This window comes from Pollachius pollachius (genome assembly GCF_949987615.1).
Source record: "Pollachius pollachius genome assembly, chromosome: 2".
In the NCBI taxonomy this organism is placed as follows: Eukaryota; Metazoa; Chordata; class Actinopteri; order Gadiformes; family Gadidae; genus Pollachius; species Pollachius pollachius.
Window position 1 is genome coordinate 51,103,315 of NC_136935.1, and position 18,725 is coordinate 51,122,039.

General features: G+C 53.8%; 1 protein-coding gene across 1 annotated transcript in view; it reads right to left on the reverse strand.

Moving 5' to 3' along the window:
* The window catches only part of htt (huntingtin), a 37,956-nt gene that overhangs the window by 8,660 nt on the left and 10,571 nt on the right, over positions 1-18,725 (reverse strand). The window contains 34 exon segments of the mRNA XM_079730397.1: positions 194-326; positions 814-944; positions 1,061-1,143; positions 1,314-1,453; positions 1,907-2,061; positions 2,465-2,568; positions 3,005-3,131; positions 3,607-3,791; positions 4,488-4,583; positions 5,203-5,380; positions 6,409-6,554; positions 7,643-7,859; positions 8,313-8,435; positions 8,714-8,852; positions 8,945-9,021; positions 9,548-9,724; positions 10,560-10,739; positions 11,489-11,630; positions 12,478-12,700; positions 13,262-13,319; positions 13,321-13,386; positions 13,388-13,406; positions 14,259-14,266; positions 14,268-14,315; positions 14,317-14,439; positions 14,441-14,512; positions 15,046-15,168; positions 15,445-15,561; positions 16,501-16,637; positions 17,306-17,454; positions 17,566-17,621; positions 17,719-17,880; positions 18,258-18,336; positions 18,494-18,717. Coding sequence (XP_079586523.1) covers positions 194-326; positions 814-944; positions 1,061-1,143; positions 1,314-1,453; positions 1,907-2,061; positions 2,465-2,568; positions 3,005-3,131; positions 3,607-3,791; positions 4,488-4,583; positions 5,203-5,380; positions 6,409-6,554; positions 7,643-7,859; positions 8,313-8,435; positions 8,714-8,852; positions 8,945-9,021; positions 9,548-9,724; positions 10,560-10,739; positions 11,489-11,630; positions 12,478-12,700; positions 13,262-13,319; positions 13,321-13,386; positions 13,388-13,406; positions 14,259-14,266; positions 14,268-14,315; positions 14,317-14,439; positions 14,441-14,512; positions 15,046-15,168; positions 15,445-15,561; positions 16,501-16,637; positions 17,306-17,454; positions 17,566-17,621; positions 17,719-17,880; positions 18,258-18,336; positions 18,494-18,717 — 4,197 coding nt within the window.

Below are 18,725 nucleotides of genomic sequence, written 5' to 3' on the forward strand. Positions count from 1 at the left end.
CCCCGCAGGGCGACAGTCAGCTGGTCAGGAGCAGTCAGGGTGAGGCGTCTCGCTCAGGGACACCTCCACACTCAGCTAGGAGGAGCCGGGGATCGAACTAGCGACCTTCAGGTTACTAGTCGACCCGCTTTCCCTCCTGAGCCACGTGCCGCCCGGTATTGGGAGGGGGTGGGGAGGAGGGGGGGTTGCTCACCGATCGGACCACCTCACTGATCAGCACCACGGGGGTCCGCCTGTTGTTGGGGGAGCCGGGGATGAGCCACTGGCTGTAGAGGTCCAGGAGGAACTGGGAGCAGGAGTGGATGTCCACGCCGGCCCGGTGCTTCCTGGGAGAGGAACCACAGCAGCAGAGAGAGGTTCAGAGGATGGAGGCCGGACATCAAGGAGGATCCTCTGTTAGGCATGAGAGAGGGCTGCGCCATATTGGAAAAAAAAAGGTGTTGCGATATTTTGTCTTTCTGTGGTACGCATTGCGATACGACAATATCCCACGTCCAGCGATACGAATATTGCACATGCATGCATCGTGATTTTGATATGAAAAAGATGTATCGTGCAGCCCTAGTGTGAGCCCTGTCATTTCATCTTGTATATAATACGGGTAACTCTGAATACATGTTAATCTAAACTTAAGATTCTCTGTTCACTGCCATTCATGTTGAAATGTTGGGAAAACCTAATGAACAGAGGACTGATGCTATAGGACAGGGGATTGAACCTGGTCATAACAAGTCAACATTCGATTGCTGTTGTGCTGTAGGTCTGTGCGCGTGTGCGCGCGTATGTGTGTCTGTGCGTGTCTGTGTGTCTGACCTGGAGTTGATGGGAGAGGTCGGGGGGGAGGAGGGTGCTGGGGTCTCCGTCTCATCCTCCTCATCCTCACCCCACTCTTCCTCCCTCAGGGGCGTAATGTTGTTGCCCAGCCAGACCGAATGGATCGACACCTGACGGGGGACGGAGGTAAGACAACTCCCCAACACCTCCTAGGTACACTAGAAAGAGGACGGATGGTCTATCCCAAAGGGTGGCTGCGTACAGCCTGGGGGGGGGGGGGGGGTACCTGTCCTAGTTTGTAGTCCATGTTGCCCATCTCTCTCTCCGTGTTGATCTGCAGCAGCAGCTTCTCGTGGCTGATCAGAGTCCCTGCTTAAACAAAACGACACCGACACCGTCACATCACAGCGCACACACATGCAGGTACGGCAGCGCAGGATCTGCATGGCAGTGAGGGGTGGTGTGTGCGTGTGCGTGTGCGTGTGCGTGTGTGCGCGTGTGTGTGTGCGTGTGTGCGTGTGTGTGTGTGTGTGTGTTACCGGCGGAGGCGGCGGACAGCGAGGGCACGGGGTCCCAGGCGTGGTAGGGGTGGTGCGTGTGGACGTTGTCCCTCTTGGACACCAGCGCCTGGATCTCCCGCTCCACTTCCCCCCGGATCACCGCCAACTTCCTGCCAAATCTGGAGCCCAGCACAAAGACCGTTTGTTGACTAAATAGCCCGAACATCTGGGGCTAACTCAAACCCAAGATGGCTCATGTGAAATAAATCATGATACCCAGGTGACCGAACTGATCAACGTTCATATCTGCTGAGAATCGAAATTAGTTTCGGCCAATAAAAGTATTTTACGCAAGAGGATCAGGGCCACATGGGATTTGCGACGATCTCAAAGTCAGAATGTTGAGATTGAATTCATAATTTTGAGATTCAGATCAGAATTTTCAAATGAAAGTCAGTATTCTGAGATTTAAATTAGAAATTTAAGAATAAAGTCTGATTTCAAACTCAAAAAAAAACCCATTTAAAGTGTCCCTGTTCCGTAGTATCTAGATTGTAGTGCCCCAGGGCCTCAGTGTTCTGCGGGGGTGCGGCGGGGCCTTGGTGGTCCGCGGGGGTCCGCGGGGGCCCTACCGCGTGTCCAGGGCCTTCAGGCTCTTGTTCCGGGGCTGCTGCTCCAGGCAGCTGACGGCCGGGTTGCCGGCGGCGGGCAGCGTCATGGCGCTCAGGACCAGGCTGGTGATGGCCTGCACCGCCAGAACGTTGAGCTGGGTCCGCTCCAGGTCCTCCTACCGGGGGGTGGGGGGGGGCACCCAGAGGAGACAGAGAACCAGGGGAGAACATCCACCCAGAGCAGAGAGAGGAGGAGGAGAGGAGACAAAGAGGGAGGAGGAGGAGGAGAGTGAGAGCATCCACCCAGACCAGACAGCAGAGGAGACAGAGGAGGAGGAGAGGAGAGGAGACAGAGAGGGAGGAGAGGAGACAGAGGAGGAGGAGAGGAGAGGGAGAAGTGCAATGCTTTAATAGGAGTTGGAGATTCAGAGATATCTGCAAGACTGCATGTGCTTCTTGTACTCAAGCTGTGTGTGTGTGTGTGTGTGAGACTGTCTGTGTTTGTAGGTGCGAGTGTATGAGTGAACAAGTGAGTGAACGAGCAAACGAGTGAGTTTCTCAGTGAGTGAGTGAGTGTACCTCCTGCTGCGCCTCCTCCTCCTGGTCCATGGTGATTGGTTGGGTGACCAGCACCCCCAGCAGAGTGGCCCAGGTCTCCTCGAACTGGGTCCTACTGCTCCAGCCTACACACACACACACACACACACACACACACACACACACACACAGACAGACAGACAGACAGACAGACAGACAGACAGACAGACAGACAGACAGACAGACAGACAGACAGACAGACAGACAGACAGACAGACAGACAGACAGACAGACAGAGACACAAACAGAGACACACAGACACACAGACACACACACAGACAGACACACACACAGACAGACACACACACAGACACAGACAGACACACACACACACACAGACAGACACACACACACACACAGACAGAAACAGACAGACACAGACAGACAGACAGACAGACAGACAGACAGACATGAGCAGACACAGACACAGACACAGACACACACAGTCAGTAAGGCGTGCCCATAAGGATGACATAAGGACATGCATCACCGTGCGTCACTACGAGGCTACGCGGTGTTTACCCAGGGTGTTGATGCGGTACAGGAACTCCCTGAAGACGTCCTTCTCCTGCAGGAAGTCCAGGGGGATCTCGGGCAGCGTGGTGCCGAACTCCCCCCCGGGGCGTGGAGACCAGCCCAGCTTCCACACCTGAGGAGACACAGTCAGGGGGGAACACACGCATTAACACTGGCCCTGGTGTTAGTAAGGTGCGTTATTAACCTTAGAGGATGGGTACACGGCTCCGCCGTCCTCACATTGACTTCCATTATAAAAAATGTCTACAAATATTTGTAAAAGTTCCAAATATTAAAAAAATGTGAACGGAAGGGTGCGACTCTAAGCTATCTCTAGGTGAAAACCTGTGGAAGGACATGGGTCCCAAAGTTTGTAGAGAATAAAGAAAGAAAGAAAGAAAGAAAGAAAGAAAGAAAGAAAGAAAGAAAGAATAAAACTTAAGAAGTTCAATAGTAGACTCATTCACAGTTCCTAGCGTATAGAGGTTAACTAACTGCAGCACCTGGTCACGGTGGGCCCACACACGTTAGAGACAGACGGACACAGACTTACCAGCGGGGGGTACAGGGGTACAGACAGACAGACAGACAGACGGACAGACACTCACCAGCGGGGGCACGCGGGTGTAGCTGTTGACCAGCGGCAGGCGGGACAGACTGATGATGATGTTCCTCAGGGTGGGCGTGAAGAAGGCGGGGATGGCGGCGTTCCTATGGTGACCGAGAGCGAAGACGCTCTGAAGGCCCTCCACCAGCTCCGCCATGATCTCACACGCCTGCTGCTGGCACACGTCTGAAACAGGGACAGAAACGCCGTTCAACAGCTGCATTTAAACAGCGCTTTTGTAACCAGTGGCCACTCAAAGCGCTGCCTCACATTCACCCATTCATGCACACATTCACACACCGACGGCGGAGTCAGCCAAGCAGGGCGACAGCCAGCTCGTCAGCAGCAGCCAGGGGGAGGCGTCTCGCTCAGGGACACCTCGACACTCGCACTCACACGCCGGGGATCAAACTAGCAACCTTCCGGTTACCAGCCAACCCGCTCTACCTCCTGAGCCACAAGCCACCCCGACAGAGAGAAACCGTAGGAGAGGAGAGACAGGCAGTAGGAGAGGAGAGACAGGCAGTATATGAGAAGAGAGACAGGTAATATCAGAGGAGAGGCAGGCAGTAGGAGAGGAGAGACAGGCAGTATGAGGAGAGCCAGGCAGTATATGAGAAGAGAGACAGGTAATATCAGAGGAGAGGCAGGCAGTAGGAGAGGAGAGACAGGCAGTATGAGGAGAGCCAGGCAGTATATGAGAAGAGAGACAGGCAGTCGCATGTGTGTGTGCAGAAATACAAAACGTATTATAAGCGCTATCCGTAGCGCTTCCTAAATCCATTCACAGGCACACCGCTCCATCCGTCTCGTATGGATTCCCGTAGAACGGCGAGGGTTCGCGACCCTCTCCGTCCTCCCCAGACAGCTGGCTCTACTCACTGATCTCGGGCGGGGGGGCGGAGTCCAGCTGGTCCTCCTCCGCCCTGGTCTTCTTCTTCTCTGGATGCAGCAGCTGGTCGCCCGGGCTCACCGCCACTGGAGGGACAGAGCGGCAGCGGGTGTGAGACGGCGCAAACGATCCAACATCAGCGACTGCCTCCTAACAGGATGGGATACCCTAGCTACGGAATAGTCTGCCACCTGCCATCAGGGGAGCTGACCGTACTCTGCAGTCTGTGGAGGTACGATGTTCCTACAGTTTGGAGCATCGCGGTGCGAAACGATGCTGATCGTTGACAGAATGCGGGGATGATGTGCGTCAGTGTCTGTCTGGTCAGGATAATGTTCCTGGTTCTGTTTCCATCGATATTCTGTCTGTTGTAGCGCGCTGCGATGACTGCGATCGGATGCCTGGAGTCTCCTTATGGCCTTAGGCTGCCAGCACCCCTTCCCCCATTTATAATGTTCTGTCTGTCTGTCTGTCAGTCTGTCAGTCATGGCACCCATTGCACCATTTCTTCCTTGCTAATTACGGGAGTTTTTCTTGCCCTCTGGGGGGGTAGGGTCAGGGGCAGTGTCGTAAACACACGGCCTGTTTAGCCCTTTGAGGATGGACCTGTGACTGAGGGCGATACAAATAAAATTGATTTGAACTGATTTGACAGGTGCGGGCGGCGTGCTAATGAACCAAACGTTGCCCCCCTCCCCCGGTTACCTGCGGTGATGATGAGGCGCAGGCAGTGCACCAGGGAGCAGGTGTGGGAGGTGTACTCGGGGCTGGCGAGGCGGTTCCACACGCAGGGCTGCTGCAGGGAGAGGCAGAGGGCGGCCAGCCCCCACTGGAGGTCCACGCTGATGGGCAGCGCATCCTGAAGCAGCCGCCACGCCATCAGCTGCCCCGGGGGGAGACACAGAGGGTCAGTGTGGGGCGGAGGGCTCAGCGAGTGGGAGGAAATAATCAAATTTGCGATTGTTTCGTCCAATACTGCGGTTGCGATTTAGTATGCGATTTTTTAATTTTATGCATCATTCACTAAACAAGCAATACATCGTTCTGTAGTACGACCAACACAACATTGGAAGCAGTCAGCAAAAAAAAATATTAATTCATTTTTATCGCTGCCTTTGCGATTTGCATATCGCATTATATTACATTGCGATGTCGGTTTGAATCTGTTTAATCGTTCTGCCCTAGTTGTGCTGTACGGTTTACTATGGAGCGCTGGTGTTGGAGTGAAATTAGTTAGAGATGACAGCTGTCAGATGTTAGTGGGGGACATGTGCTGCGAGTCTGCGCTCTATCTAAATGCGGTGTGAGACTACCCCCGGCTTATTTCTGATTTACTAATCCGGGCGTCTCCTCTTTGATTTGACCAGGGAATCGATCAGCCTGACCATTTCTCCGCCTCTCTCTCGCTGTACAGTTTTCAGGTCGTACCTGACTCAAGACTCACTTGTTCAGAGTTCACCTGGACTCTGCATAGCCTCCCCCCCTTACACACTTATTGTGTGTTGTACGTCCTGGCACTTATAAATAGTGCTTAGCATTGTGTAGCATCTTATCCTAGCTATCTCTGTTGTATACGGGGAATGGGTTGACCTAGCGATAGTTAGCACTTGGCACTTGTTTCTATGAACATCCTTACTGTACCGACAGCGATGTATTGTTGTTTCTCTTTCTTCTGACAAAAATGTTCTTATTGTAAGTCGCTTTGGATAAAAGCGTCTGATAAATGCCCTAAATGTGAATACGAATGTACTCGGGGAAAACTCCACCTCTCCCAAAGCTAGAGGGTTTCACTGGAAAGCTATTCCACGCTCCACATTTTTTGCCATAAAATAAAACGCTAAATGCCCTGAATGTGAACGTTAATTTAAAAGGGGAGGACCGCTTCTACGTGACCAGCGGCGTCCCTCTCACCTCGGTGGCGGTGACGGTGAAGACGGTGATGAGGTGCTCCTTGTCGGCGGGGATATGCAGCGAGGCGGGCAGCCTGCTGACACTCAGCAGGTACTGGGACAGCGCCCGGCACAGAGAGAGCACCCTGGGGAAGAACCCTGGCTCGCCTGGAAGAAGAACAGGTAGAAAGAGGAGAGGGTGGATAGAAACAGGTAGCAAAGAGGACAGGGTGGTTAAGAACAGGTAGACAGAGAGGAGAGGGTGGTTAAGAACAGGTAGACAGAGAGGAGAGGGTGGTTAAGAACAGGTAGACAGAGGAGAGGGTGGTTAAGAACAGGTAGAAAGAGTGGAGAGGGTGGTTTAGAACAGGTAGAAAGAGAGGAGAGGGTGGTTAAGAACAGGTAGAAAGAGAGGAGAGGGTGGTTAAGAACAGGTAGACAGAGAGGAGAGGGTGGTTAAGAACAGGTAGACAGAGAGGAGAGGGTGGTTAAGAACAGGTAGACAGAGGAGAGGGTGGTTAAGAACAGGTAGAAAGAGTGGAGAGGGTGGTTTAGAACAGGTAGAAAGAGAGGAGAGGGTGGTTAAGAACAGGTAGAAAGAGAGGAGAGGGTGGTTAGAAACAGGTAGACAAAGAGGAGAGGGTGGTTAAGAACAGGTAGAAAGAGAGGAGATGGTGGTTAGAAACAGAGGAAGGAAGATAGAAGGAGTCGGCGTGAATAGATAACAAAATAAAAACGATTCAGTAATAAAACAACAGTAAAGGAACATTGACCTGTAGCGTTACACTCAGTTTCAACAATCGGATATAGCAACTCCTTTAGGGAGGTTGTAAATGCAGCGCAGCATCAGTGGAAAACACAGGATATAAAACAATACAATAAAAACACAAAGTAGTGCTACGGAAAACAAAGAGATGCTAAAGTAAATGCTGAAGTAAGGACAAACGGAACAAACAGCATGAATTATAAAGTGGCCCGGTGGCAGTACTTCACAGTGTATTCAAGCGTGTAAATGCAATGTATGTGTATGTACAGCACTTCGGTCAGTGCAAACTGTTATAAAGGTGCTTTTATAAATAAATGTTACAAAATCTTACTTACAATGTAAAAAATGTTTTATACATAATCCTCAAAAGGATGGTTTATTTTAAAGTATTCAGGTCATCAAGTGTTAATACGACCAATTTAAATCAACAACAGGCGTGACACTGTACTTTATCGCGCTCCCTGACCCTAACCTCTCTACTCATCCGTACCGTAAACTTCAGCCAGCTGGTCCCAGTACGGCTCGGGCTGGGTCGGACTGGTGGGAGGCAGGAAGGACTGGTGGGTGACAGGAAGTGCCTGGGTGACTCCCGCCAGCTGCTCCAGGGTCACCTGCAGCGCCGTCTCCATGAGCAACGGCCCCTGGCCCCGGGCCAGCCGCTGCCTGCCCAGGCTCAGGGAGGGGCAGAGCAGGCTCAGGTTGAAGTCCTGGGGGGGGGGGGCGACAGACAAGACTCATTATGGGATGCATGGGAGGATGACGCCGTTACCCTCGGAGACCCTTGGAGACCCTTGGAGGGTCGGCTTAGCTCAGGTCCCCGGCTCCTCCTAGTTTCTCTCTGTCGCGGTGGCTTGTGGCTCAGGAGGAAGAGCGGGTTGACCGGTAACCGGGAGGTTGCTAGTTCGATCCCCGGCGTGTGAGTACGAGTGTCGAGGTGTCCCTGAGCGAGACGCCCCCCCCCGACTGCTCCTGACCAGCTGGCCGTCGCCCTGCGTGGCCGACTCCGCCGTCGGTGGGTGAACGTGTGCGTGAACTGTTCTGAGTCTCGTTGGATAAAGGCGTGTGCTAAATGCCCTTAATGTAAATGTTGACGTCCTTGGGGTCGTGGGTGGAGGTGGGTGATGGGGGTGCAGGTGGGTGATGGGGGGCAGGCGTCTCACCTTGCAGCTCATGATGCTGGAGAGGTCGGCGGCGGGCAGCTTGGTCAGCAGCTCTGTGGTCTCCAGCAGCGAACCGTCCCCGGCCAGACAGCACTGGGACTTCACCAGGTTCACGTACCACTCCTGGAGGACGGGCGGAAAGGTTACCCCTAAACACAATACCCTTCAAGGGTTTGGGGTCACTTAGAAATGTCCTTATTTTCTAAAGGAAACAACTGTTTTGTTTTCAGAAATACAGACTAGACATTGTTCATGTGGTAAATGACTATTGTAGCTGGAAACGGGAGATTTTTAATGGAATATCATTTCCAACAACCAGAGAGGATGAAGAGCCTCACATTTGATTCCACGCTAAATGAAATGCATTAGCAACGCACATTAGTTTGAATTCAAAACATCACCTTGTCAGCGACGACCAGTTCCGGGGCAGGTGGGGGATCCCCATCCAGGGGGTGTGACGTCACCGGGGGGGCGGGGCTAGTGGTGTCCTCGGCAACAGTGGCTCGGAACCTGTCCAGCAGCGAGTAGAACCTCTGGTGCCTGGAACGGGAAGGGAAGGAGTCAGACCGCGCTCAGCGTCGCCAGGAACCCAGCAGAGGGGCCAAACGACGCATCAACAGACGGAGACCCACCTCTGGGCCAGGCCGCTGGTCTGCAGGTAGTCCTGGAGCCGGTCCAGCTCCTCCATGGGCAGCTGGGCGATGCTGTTCTGTAGGGGGAACGGCGGAGAGAGCTCAGTGCCTTCGTTTGGACACAGTGGAGGACAGTGGGGTGCAGAGGTTCAGGTTTAATCAATCTAGGACCCCAACCCAACCCCACTGGCACGAGTCGACCGAATCGACAGGCAATATCCCCCCATCACGTACGTTTCCCACGTGCACACGGAAACATGCGCGCACACCCACACAAAAAAATTGCGCGCACACCCACACAAAAATACGCGCACACACCCACACCCAAAAATATGCGCGCACACACACAAAAAAGGACACACAAATACACAAAAACACGCGAGCACACACGCACAAAAATATATGTGCGCACACACTCACACACACAAAAACATGTGCAAACACACCGGTGCAAACACAAAAACATGCGAGCACGCACACACAAAACATGTGCACACACACACGCACACAAACAAAACATGCACGCACACACACACACACAAAACATGTGCACACACACACACACACACACACACACACACACAGACACACCCCCCCCTCTACCTGCAGCGTCTCTGCCAGCAGCATCTCGACGCGGCGGCAGGCCAGCGTGTCCACCATGCGAGCCAGCACCCTGAAGGGCGTGCTGAGCAGCTTGTCCACGTAGAGCATCAGCAGGGAGCCCGACTGGCTCAGGTGGATCCCCTCCAGGCACTGCAGGGTCTTCTTCAGCATGGTGGGCTGGGGGGGGGGGGGGGGGAGACACAGGGTGTGAGAGGAAAGGCAGACAGTATTTGGGAAGAGACAAGCAGCGTGAGAGGGGAGGAGAGACACGGTACGAGAGGAGATGAGAGGAGGGAAGAGGAGAGATAGGCAGTATGAGAGGGGAGGAGAGACACGGTACGAGAGGAGAGGAGGGAAGAGGAGAGATAGGCAGTATGAGAGGGGAGGAGAGACACGGTATGAGAGGAGATGAGAGGAGGGAAGAGGAGAGATAGGCAGTATGAGAGGGGAGGAGAGACACGGTATGAGAGGAGATTGGAGGAGAGAGAGTCAGTATGAGAGGAGAGGAGAGACACGGTACGAGAGGAGATGAGAGGAGAGAGAGTCAGTATGAGAGGAGAGAGGAGAGAGGAGATGAGAGGAGAGAGAGGCAGTATGAGAGGGGAGAGGAGAGACACGGTATGAGAGGAGATGGGAGGAGAGAGAGTCAGTATGAGAGGAGAGAGGAGAGAGGAGAGAGGAGAGAGGCGAGGTAGAGAAGTTGATGAGGAACAGAAATGGATGTTACGCTTAAAAGACAATAAGATTCCATTTCCTGTCGAAAACTAAAGCTGAAGATTCTTGGTCCAAAACGAATACATAGGAAAAACACTAAACACACATGTTTCTATGTCCTCAACCAATTTCCTAATTCCACAATTCAACAATGAGAAACAAAAGATGAGGCGGTAGTGGTGTGACGCCCAGCTTGCGTTTGGTGTCTAGTTTCTGGGTCGCCTCGGTGTACACAAGTGAGCGAGCGTTCAAACACTCATCATGGGTCCGTGAGAGACCGCGGGGGGCTGCCGCCCACCGTGGAGAGGTTGTCGCAGCGGGACTGGATGGCCTGGATGAAGAGGCCGCTGGCCGCTGAGTTGCGGTGCACGGCGCTGATGAAGTCCTGCACCGGCGGCTCGTGGGACAGGCTGATCAGGTCGCTCACGTGGTTCACGATCAGCCAGGTCAGGTGCTCCGAGTCGTGGAGGTTCTGACACTGCAGACGCACACACACACACACACACACACACACACACACACACACACACAGAGAGACACACACACACACAGAGAGACACACACACGCAAACAGAGACACACACGCAGGGAGAGAGAGAGACCTTAAGTTATACACAAGAGGACTGCATGCATAACCCTCATTTCAATAATGAGTGTGTGTGTGTGGGTCTGTCTGTCTCCAGGTTTGTAGGTCTGTCTGTCTCTGTGTGCTTGTGTCCAGGTGTGTAGATATAGGTGTGTGTGTGTGTGTGTGTGTGTGTGTGTGTGTGTGTGTGTGTGTGTGTGTGCGCGTGTGCGTGTGCGCGTGTGCGTGTGCGTAGATATAGGTGTGCGTGTGCGTGTGTGTGTGTGTGTGCATAGATATAGGTGTGTGTGTGCGTGTGTGTCCAGGTGTGTGTGTGTGTGTGTGCGTGTCCAGGTGTGTGTGTGTCCAGGTGTGTGTGTGTGCGTGTCCAGGTGTGTGTGTGTCCAGGTGTGTGTGTGTGTGTGTCAAGGTGTGTACGTGCGCACACGTGCGTGTAGATAAGAAAGGTATAATGAATGTTCACACATCCACAGAGACGGGTGGCCTCATCACCATCACCATCATCATCATCACCATCATCACCATCATCATCATCATCATCATCATCACCATCATCACCATCACCACCATCATCTTCATCATTCGAGGAACAGTTATGTGGTTGTTGTGTTGACGTGCGATTCGGGGTCCGGGGGTCTCACCACGTAGTCACAGAAGAGGACCAGCGCCCCCCTGCGGACCACTTCCCTGTTGATCATGGCCAGACGCCACTCAGGCCTCTCGTCCTCGCCGTCCCCGGAGGAGTGGGGGCTCAGCAGCTTGGTGCAGGACAGGCTGTGGCCCCTGGGGGCCCGAGAGGGGACAGGGGGCGGCGGTTTAGCAACGAGGGGGTCACCTTAATGAGCACCCCTCAAACACAGGCCCACTCGTAATGGCAAGCAGTCGTTCATTTTGGGATAAATGAACCAAATGTGGCAGACGTGTCTATGGATATATTGGGAACAAAACAGTCAATTAAAAAAAGGAATTGATAAACATTCTCCTTGGATAGTTTGCATTTGCATTGCAACTGTAGCCACAGAGTCTGATATTTAGGCCAATCGACAGACTCCTGTGTTGTGTAGATTCCTTCCAAGTCATGCGGCCTTGCAGTGGGCCGGCTTAGCTCAGGAGGCAGAGCAGTTGTCTTGTAACCGAAAGGTTGCTAGTTCGATCCCCGGCTCCTCCTAGCTGAGTGTTGATGTGTCCCTGAGCGAGACGCTTAACCCTAACTGCTCCTGACGAGCTGGCTGTCGCGGTTGACTCTGGTGTGCCAATGTGTGTATTAACCGATGTAAGTCGCTTTGGATAAAAGGGTTTGCTAATTGTAATTGTAAATTGCATGCAGACATAACCACTTCCCCCGTAGTGTGTTGCAGTTAAACTCTGCCTCTCCCTCCACGGCTGATTCAGCCAATCCTTACCTCTCCCCGATGGAGTTTCACTCCCCCTTACCTTTGTATTTACTACTAATACTACTAATTGTGTAAGAGCCGTGTTCAGCCATTGTCTCACAGAATGTATTCTTGTGTCTTCCCGTGAGCATGCTCAAAAATCTAACCAAATACTTTGCTATGGGATACTGTCCCAAAAATAAAATATTCTTCATCAACCACCACCCCCACCGTCTCCCCCCCCCCCCCCCCCGTACCTGGGGGTCTGGTGCACCTCGGCCCACCAGGAGTAGTTGGTGTAGTTGATGATGAGCAGCACCTGGCACCAGAGCAGCACCAGGGCGGGGTGCGTGGTGGTGAGCCCCTGCACCCTGCTGTTCAGGGCGTCCAGAGAGAAGAAGGCCCCCGTCTCCCCGCCCACACAGGGCCCCTCCCCCTTCAGGAGGCGGGACGCCGCCGCCGTCATCCGCCGGAACATCCCTGGGGGGGGGGGAGGGGGAGAGAGAGAGAGAGAGAGAGAGAGAGAGAGAGAGAGAGAGAGAGAGAGAGAGAGAGAGAGAGAGAGAGAGAGAGAGAGAGAGAGAGAGAGAGAGAGAGAGAGAGAGAGAGAGAGAGAGAGAGAGAGAGAGAGACAAACAGACAGACAGACAGAGAACAGGAAGTGACGTCAGTAGACAGTGATTATTGGGAGTGTAAGAGAAAGGATTGTACTGGTAGACACAATATTTTTGCATCGGAGTTATTTAATGTAAATATGTATTCTATTTTGCTTTACTGTGCAGTGTGTTATAGATGGCTGGTTCAGGAGCGTATGTGTGCGTGTATGCGTATGTCTGTGTGCTCACCACTCTTGAAGATGTGTGTATGTGTGTGTGTGAATTCTAGTGTATGTGTGCTCTTGACACTCTTGAAGATGTGTATGTGTATGCGTGCGTGTGCGTGCGTGCGTGCTGTGCGTGCGTGCGTGCGTGCGTGCGAGCGTGCGTGCGTGCGTGCGTGCGTGCGTGCGTGCGTGCGTGTGTGTTGTGCGCGCGCTCTCACCGCTCTTGAAGATGTGGATGAGGCACATGAGCAAGGTGCCGAGCTGCTGGCAGTAGAAGGGTGTGCTGCTGCTCCGTCACCTCCACCTTCACCTGGCGGCACGAGATGTCCTCCAGCAGCACGCCCCACCAGCTGGAGGAGGAACCTGGGGGGGGGGGGGGGGGGTGGAGGAGGAGAGGGAGAGGGAGAGGAAGGAGGAGGAGGAAGGAGGAGGAGAGGGAGAGGAAGGAGGAGGAGGAAGGAGGAGGAGGAGGGAGGGGGAGGAGGATGAGGAGGAGAGGGAGGGAGAGAGGAGGAGGAGGGAGGGGGAGAGGGAAGAGGAGGAGGAGGAGGAGGAGGAGAGGGGGGAGGAGGAGGAGTAGAGGGAGGAGGAGGAGGAGGAGGAGGAGGAGGAGGAGGAGGAGGAGGAGGAGGAGGGAGGAGGAGGAAGGATACATGGAGTCACGGTTTCACACAGCGGGAGGATTTGAGAAGTCTGTAATGTAATGCAATTTCAAGTCCACTGAACAAACACTTTAGAAAAAGTAATTTCTAACAGTACCCTGTATAGAGTCATAACCTCTGCCCCATTCAGCTTCATAAGGTATCACAACACTAGTCTTCTACGTTAATTACAGCAGAATGACATGGCCTTGAGGTGGACTGGAGAACACAGAAGGCTCAACTATAAAACACCAGGGTCTGCAGGGAGTTATTATCGTTCGGAAATGTTCACGATCATTTTATTTCGAACAAAAACGAATTAAAAATAAAGAAAAGAGGTTCTCCAGTTAAGTTTATTCGTTTGTGGGGGGAACAATACTTAAGGGCTGGTTAGTTTTCATTTGTTTCAAGAAAAGTGTGTATATCAGAACGCTGTGTAACACGAGATGCCGTTTTGCTAATGTCTTATTTTTAGATCAGTTAACCCATTCGTGTGTTTCCGCACCTCGCTTTTCTTATCTCATTAGCTTATTAACGGTCATACCCGGGGGGGAGGGGGGGGGGGGGTCTTTACCTGGCAAAACGTCTCCTCGGGCTGGGCCCTCCCCGCCGCCTCCTGGTTGCCGGGGGGGCGACGGCGGGGGCCCCCTGCTGGGGGGGGCCCTGCTGCTGGTGAGGGCCCGGATGGTGGGGCAGCCCAGCAGGGCGGGGGACAGCGAGAGCTCGTGGACGCGGGACAGGACGATGTCCTCGGTTGGACTGGGAGATCAGCACCCGCAGCACGGCCAGGATACCGGACACCCACAGCTGGACCGTGGAGACCGAGGCCTGGGTGGGGGGGGGGCAGGGGGGGTTAGACCAGGGGTGCTCAAGAGGGGGGACCCCTAGTGGTGCTTTGGATACCGCGGGGGGTATCCAGAAAAACAAAACAAAAAAACACCGTCACCCTGAGATAGTTTCGATGCTGAAAGGTAGACAATTAAAAAAAGTGTTTGAAATGTAAATCTGTAAACAAGGAGAAAGGAAAGTCATAGCCTCCCCCCTTCTCCTCCCTTACTCCCCTAAAACCCCCCCTTTTACGCACAGATTGTATGTCGTACGTCCTGGCACTTAAAAACAGTCCTTAGCATGGTGTAGCATCTTATCCTAGCTATCTCTGTTGTATACGGGGAATGGGTTAACCTAGTGATGGTTAGTGCTTGGCACTTGGTTCTATGAACATCCTTACTGTACCGACAGCGATATATTGTTGTTTCTATTTCTCGTGACGAATGTACTTATTGTAAGTCGCTTTGGATAAATCGTCTGAATGTAAAGGAGGCCAGAGTGCATCCTGGGTGCTGGGTGTGCTGTTATCTCACCATGGTAGCGGGGGTGGTGAACATGCTCTTCAGCAGCATGTCGACGGGCCGCAGGGAGGAGGGGGCCACCGTCTCGAAGAGGGTGTTCAGCACGCCCAGCGCCTCGGGGGAGTCCAGGTGGATCTGGGCACACACAGCGTACCCGCTCAGTCTCATGGGTTCTGCACAACGAGTCGGTTCCTCGTCACCGTGACCTCGATGACCTGCACCTCCGTGGCAGACATTTTGTCGCACACACACAGACAGATGCACGCACACACAAATGCAAGCGCAAACACACACACCCAACAGACAGACAGACAGACAAGCACACAGACAGACAGACAGACAGACAAGCACACAGACAGACAGACAGACAGACAAGCACACAGACAGACAGACAGACAGACAGACACACACCTGCTGCTTGGCGATCATGGGCAGGATGACGTCGGCGATCTGCCGAGACAACCTCTTCCACTTGTCCTCGTTCTCCTTGTGACACTGCTGAAGGACCAGGATGAACATCTCCAGCACCTGGGGCACAGAGAGGACCAGACGGAGGCACAGGAGAATTACACATCAAAACGCACGGATACCAACAGAAACAACCTGATAAAGACACTTCCATAAGAGAATCGATGCACTGGCGCTATCAATCTATTTTTTGCATTTTTAGGCTTCATTCATGAAGAGTTAGACTGGAAATATCGCCCAAAATATCGACATTTTTATCAATAAAATAATCCCTGCTCCTCCAGGTGGCGCTCAACACATGAATGAGGGAAACTTGAACGGAAGTTCACCAGCCAAAGACAAGGAACTGAAAAACTCAGTTTGGACCCTGAATAAAGACTGGAGTCCAGCACATCACCTCTTCACAGTGATTCAGTATTCATCGTTAGACATATACAGGGCTGATGGGAAGTGAAATTATCTGTGCCTGAAATTATCAAATACATTCAAAGACACCATAGAGAATTGCCTTTCTTGACAACAACAAAAGGAGCGGAACTCGCACACCATGTAGCCGATGCAACAATACGTTTTTATTGCATAAAAGTGTAAAGTGCTACCCAAAGTGCGTGCAAAATGTTCTCAGTCCCATTCAGACCATCCTCAGTGCAAACATACACAGGTAAAAGACTTCCTTATATCGACTACGCCTAGTTGGTGGCAGACATGTCAGTCAAAAGGTCAGGTAGGTTGACGTGTTGACTAGACATTTTAAAAAGGCACCGCTCACCTATTTTCACTTTTCTTGACAACGTACATGGCCGAGCTCAAGCCTGAATTCAGGCACCACGCCTGAACTCCATCAGGCCTGCATGTATCGTGACGCGTCGTTACAGGATTGTCAAAAAATACGTCGAATATCGTCGCGTCACCGTATCGCCGTGTTATCAGTCTCGTGAGGTACCCTGTGCATCCCACCCCTGCCACCGACCCGCCCGTGTGACAGAGCGTGTGCCCCACCTGGTGGTACTGGATGAGTCTCAGCAGCATGGACACCACCACCTCCTTCTGCGTCTCTAGCTCCTTGCCCGCGTCCGCCTTGTTGGAGCCGCGCAGGACGAACAGGTCGTGGACGATGGGCTGAAGGGCCGGGATCGCTACGGCGACAAGGGGGGGGGCGGTCCGTTAGGGGTGACCCGGTGAGTGAGTGGGTCTGAGTGAGTGAGTGAGTGAGTGAGTGAGTGAGTGAGTGAGTGAGTGACGATGTGAGTAGGTGAGTACGTGAGTGAGTGAGTGAGTGAGTGAGTGAGTGAGTGAGTGACGATGTGAGTAGGTGAGTACGTGAGTGAGTGAGTGAGTGAGTGAGTGAGTGAGTGAGTGAGTGAGTGACGATGTGAGTAGGTGAGTACGTGAGTGAGTGAGTGAGTGAGTGACGATGTGAGTAGGTGAGTACGTGAGTACGTGAGTACGTGAGTGAGTGAGTGAGTGAGTGAGTGACGATGTGAGTAGGTGAGTACGTGAGTACGTGAGTGAGTGAGTGAGTGAGTGAGTGAGTGAGTGAGTGAGTGAGTGAGTGAGTGAGTGAGTGCGTGAGTGCGTGAGTGAGTGAGTGAGTGAGTGTGTGTGTCCGAGAGAGTGAGTGAGTGAGAGAGAGTCCGAGTGTGGGTGAGTGTGTCCGGGTGCGTCTGTCTGAGTGTGTATGTTGGTGAGTGAACCGGAGTGTGTGCGTGTGTATGCGTGCGTGAGTGCGTCTGTCTGAGTGTGTATGTTGGTGAGCGAACCGGAGTGTGTGTGTGTGTGTGTGTGTGTGTGCAGGGGCGCTCACCGTGGGTGACGGCCTTCCTGCCGCTGGCCATGATGCCGTCACAGAGCTGGATGATCTTGGGGATGCTGATGATCTGCTTGGAGTGGTAGCGCTCGTACGACAGCAGCACCAGAAACAGGAAGATGTTTGGGATCACCGCGTCAGAGTCCCTGGGGGGCGGAGGGACGGAGGTTAAAACACACACCATGCACGCGCTCAGAGGGCACGGCCTGCTTTGAGACGCGGCCTCCCCCCGGTACGGGTGAGAGAGGAAGCCTTACCGGAACTGGCCGACTTCGATGAACTCAAACTGCTTCAGGACAAAGCCGATGAACACCTGAAAGAGGTTCAGGGGGCGGGCATTAGAATCAGCAGGCGGCAGGAACCAGGAACAATGAGGGCGACGGAGGGAGGAAAAGCGGCCGGCGTCCCACCTGGTCTGAGTCCAGCAGGCAGTAGTTGACGCGGAGCTGGACGAGCTGGGCCAGGAGGTCCAGGACCTGCCTCTGGAGGGCCACGGAGGTGCTGGTGGTGTACTGCTTCAGAGCCTTGATCACCAGCGGCTCGAACAGCCGGATGTGGTTGTGGATGGCGTTCTGTGGAGGCACAACGGCATGAGGTCAATACTGACTGGGCAGGGGGGGAAACCAGGAAGGGAGAGAGGGAGAGAGGGAGAGGAAGGGAGAGGGGGGAGAGAGGGAGAGGGGGGAGAAAGGGAGAAGAAAGGGAGAGGGGGGAGAGAGGGAGAGAGGGGGGAGAGGGGGGAGAGGGGGGGAGAGAGGGAGAGGGGGGAGAGAGGGAGAGGGGGGAGAGAGGGAGGAGAGAGGAGAGAAAGGGAGAGGGGGGAGAGGGGGAGAGAGGGAGAGGGGGGAGAGAGGGAGAGGGGGGAGAAAGGGAGAGAGGGGGGAGAGAGGTAGAGAGGGGGGAGGGCTCCGAGTTGGCCCGAGGTCAGGGTCCGAGGCTGGGGGCCGACCTTGTCTCCTCTCTGCCGCGTCACGTTGGTGATGCTGGACCTCAGCTGATTGGACACTTTCTGCATCACATCGAACCACCTGGAGGGACAGAGAGACGCGGTGACGCCCGTTCGTTAGCCCTAAGAACAAGAACAAGTGCTATGAGCGGTCACGGCGCTCGATGCTGCGTCGGTATATTCTCTGTATCGGCCGATGGAGGATATAGCGGTGTGGGGGACATCTGCAGGTGACCCACCCGGACGCGTCCGTCTCGTGCTCCGCCTGCACCATGTTCCTCAGGCTGGCGTCGGCCAGGGCCTGGGTGAAGTGCGTGTAGGGCGCCATGAAGCAGTAGTGATAGAGGCCGGGCCGCAGGTTGGAGGAGCCCAGCCGGAGGGCCTTCCCCTGGGAGCGGCTGGGCCCGCTCAGGGCGCCGTCGTACTGGGAGGCCAGGTTGGTGCCGAACAGAGTCTTCAGCAGCTGGTGAA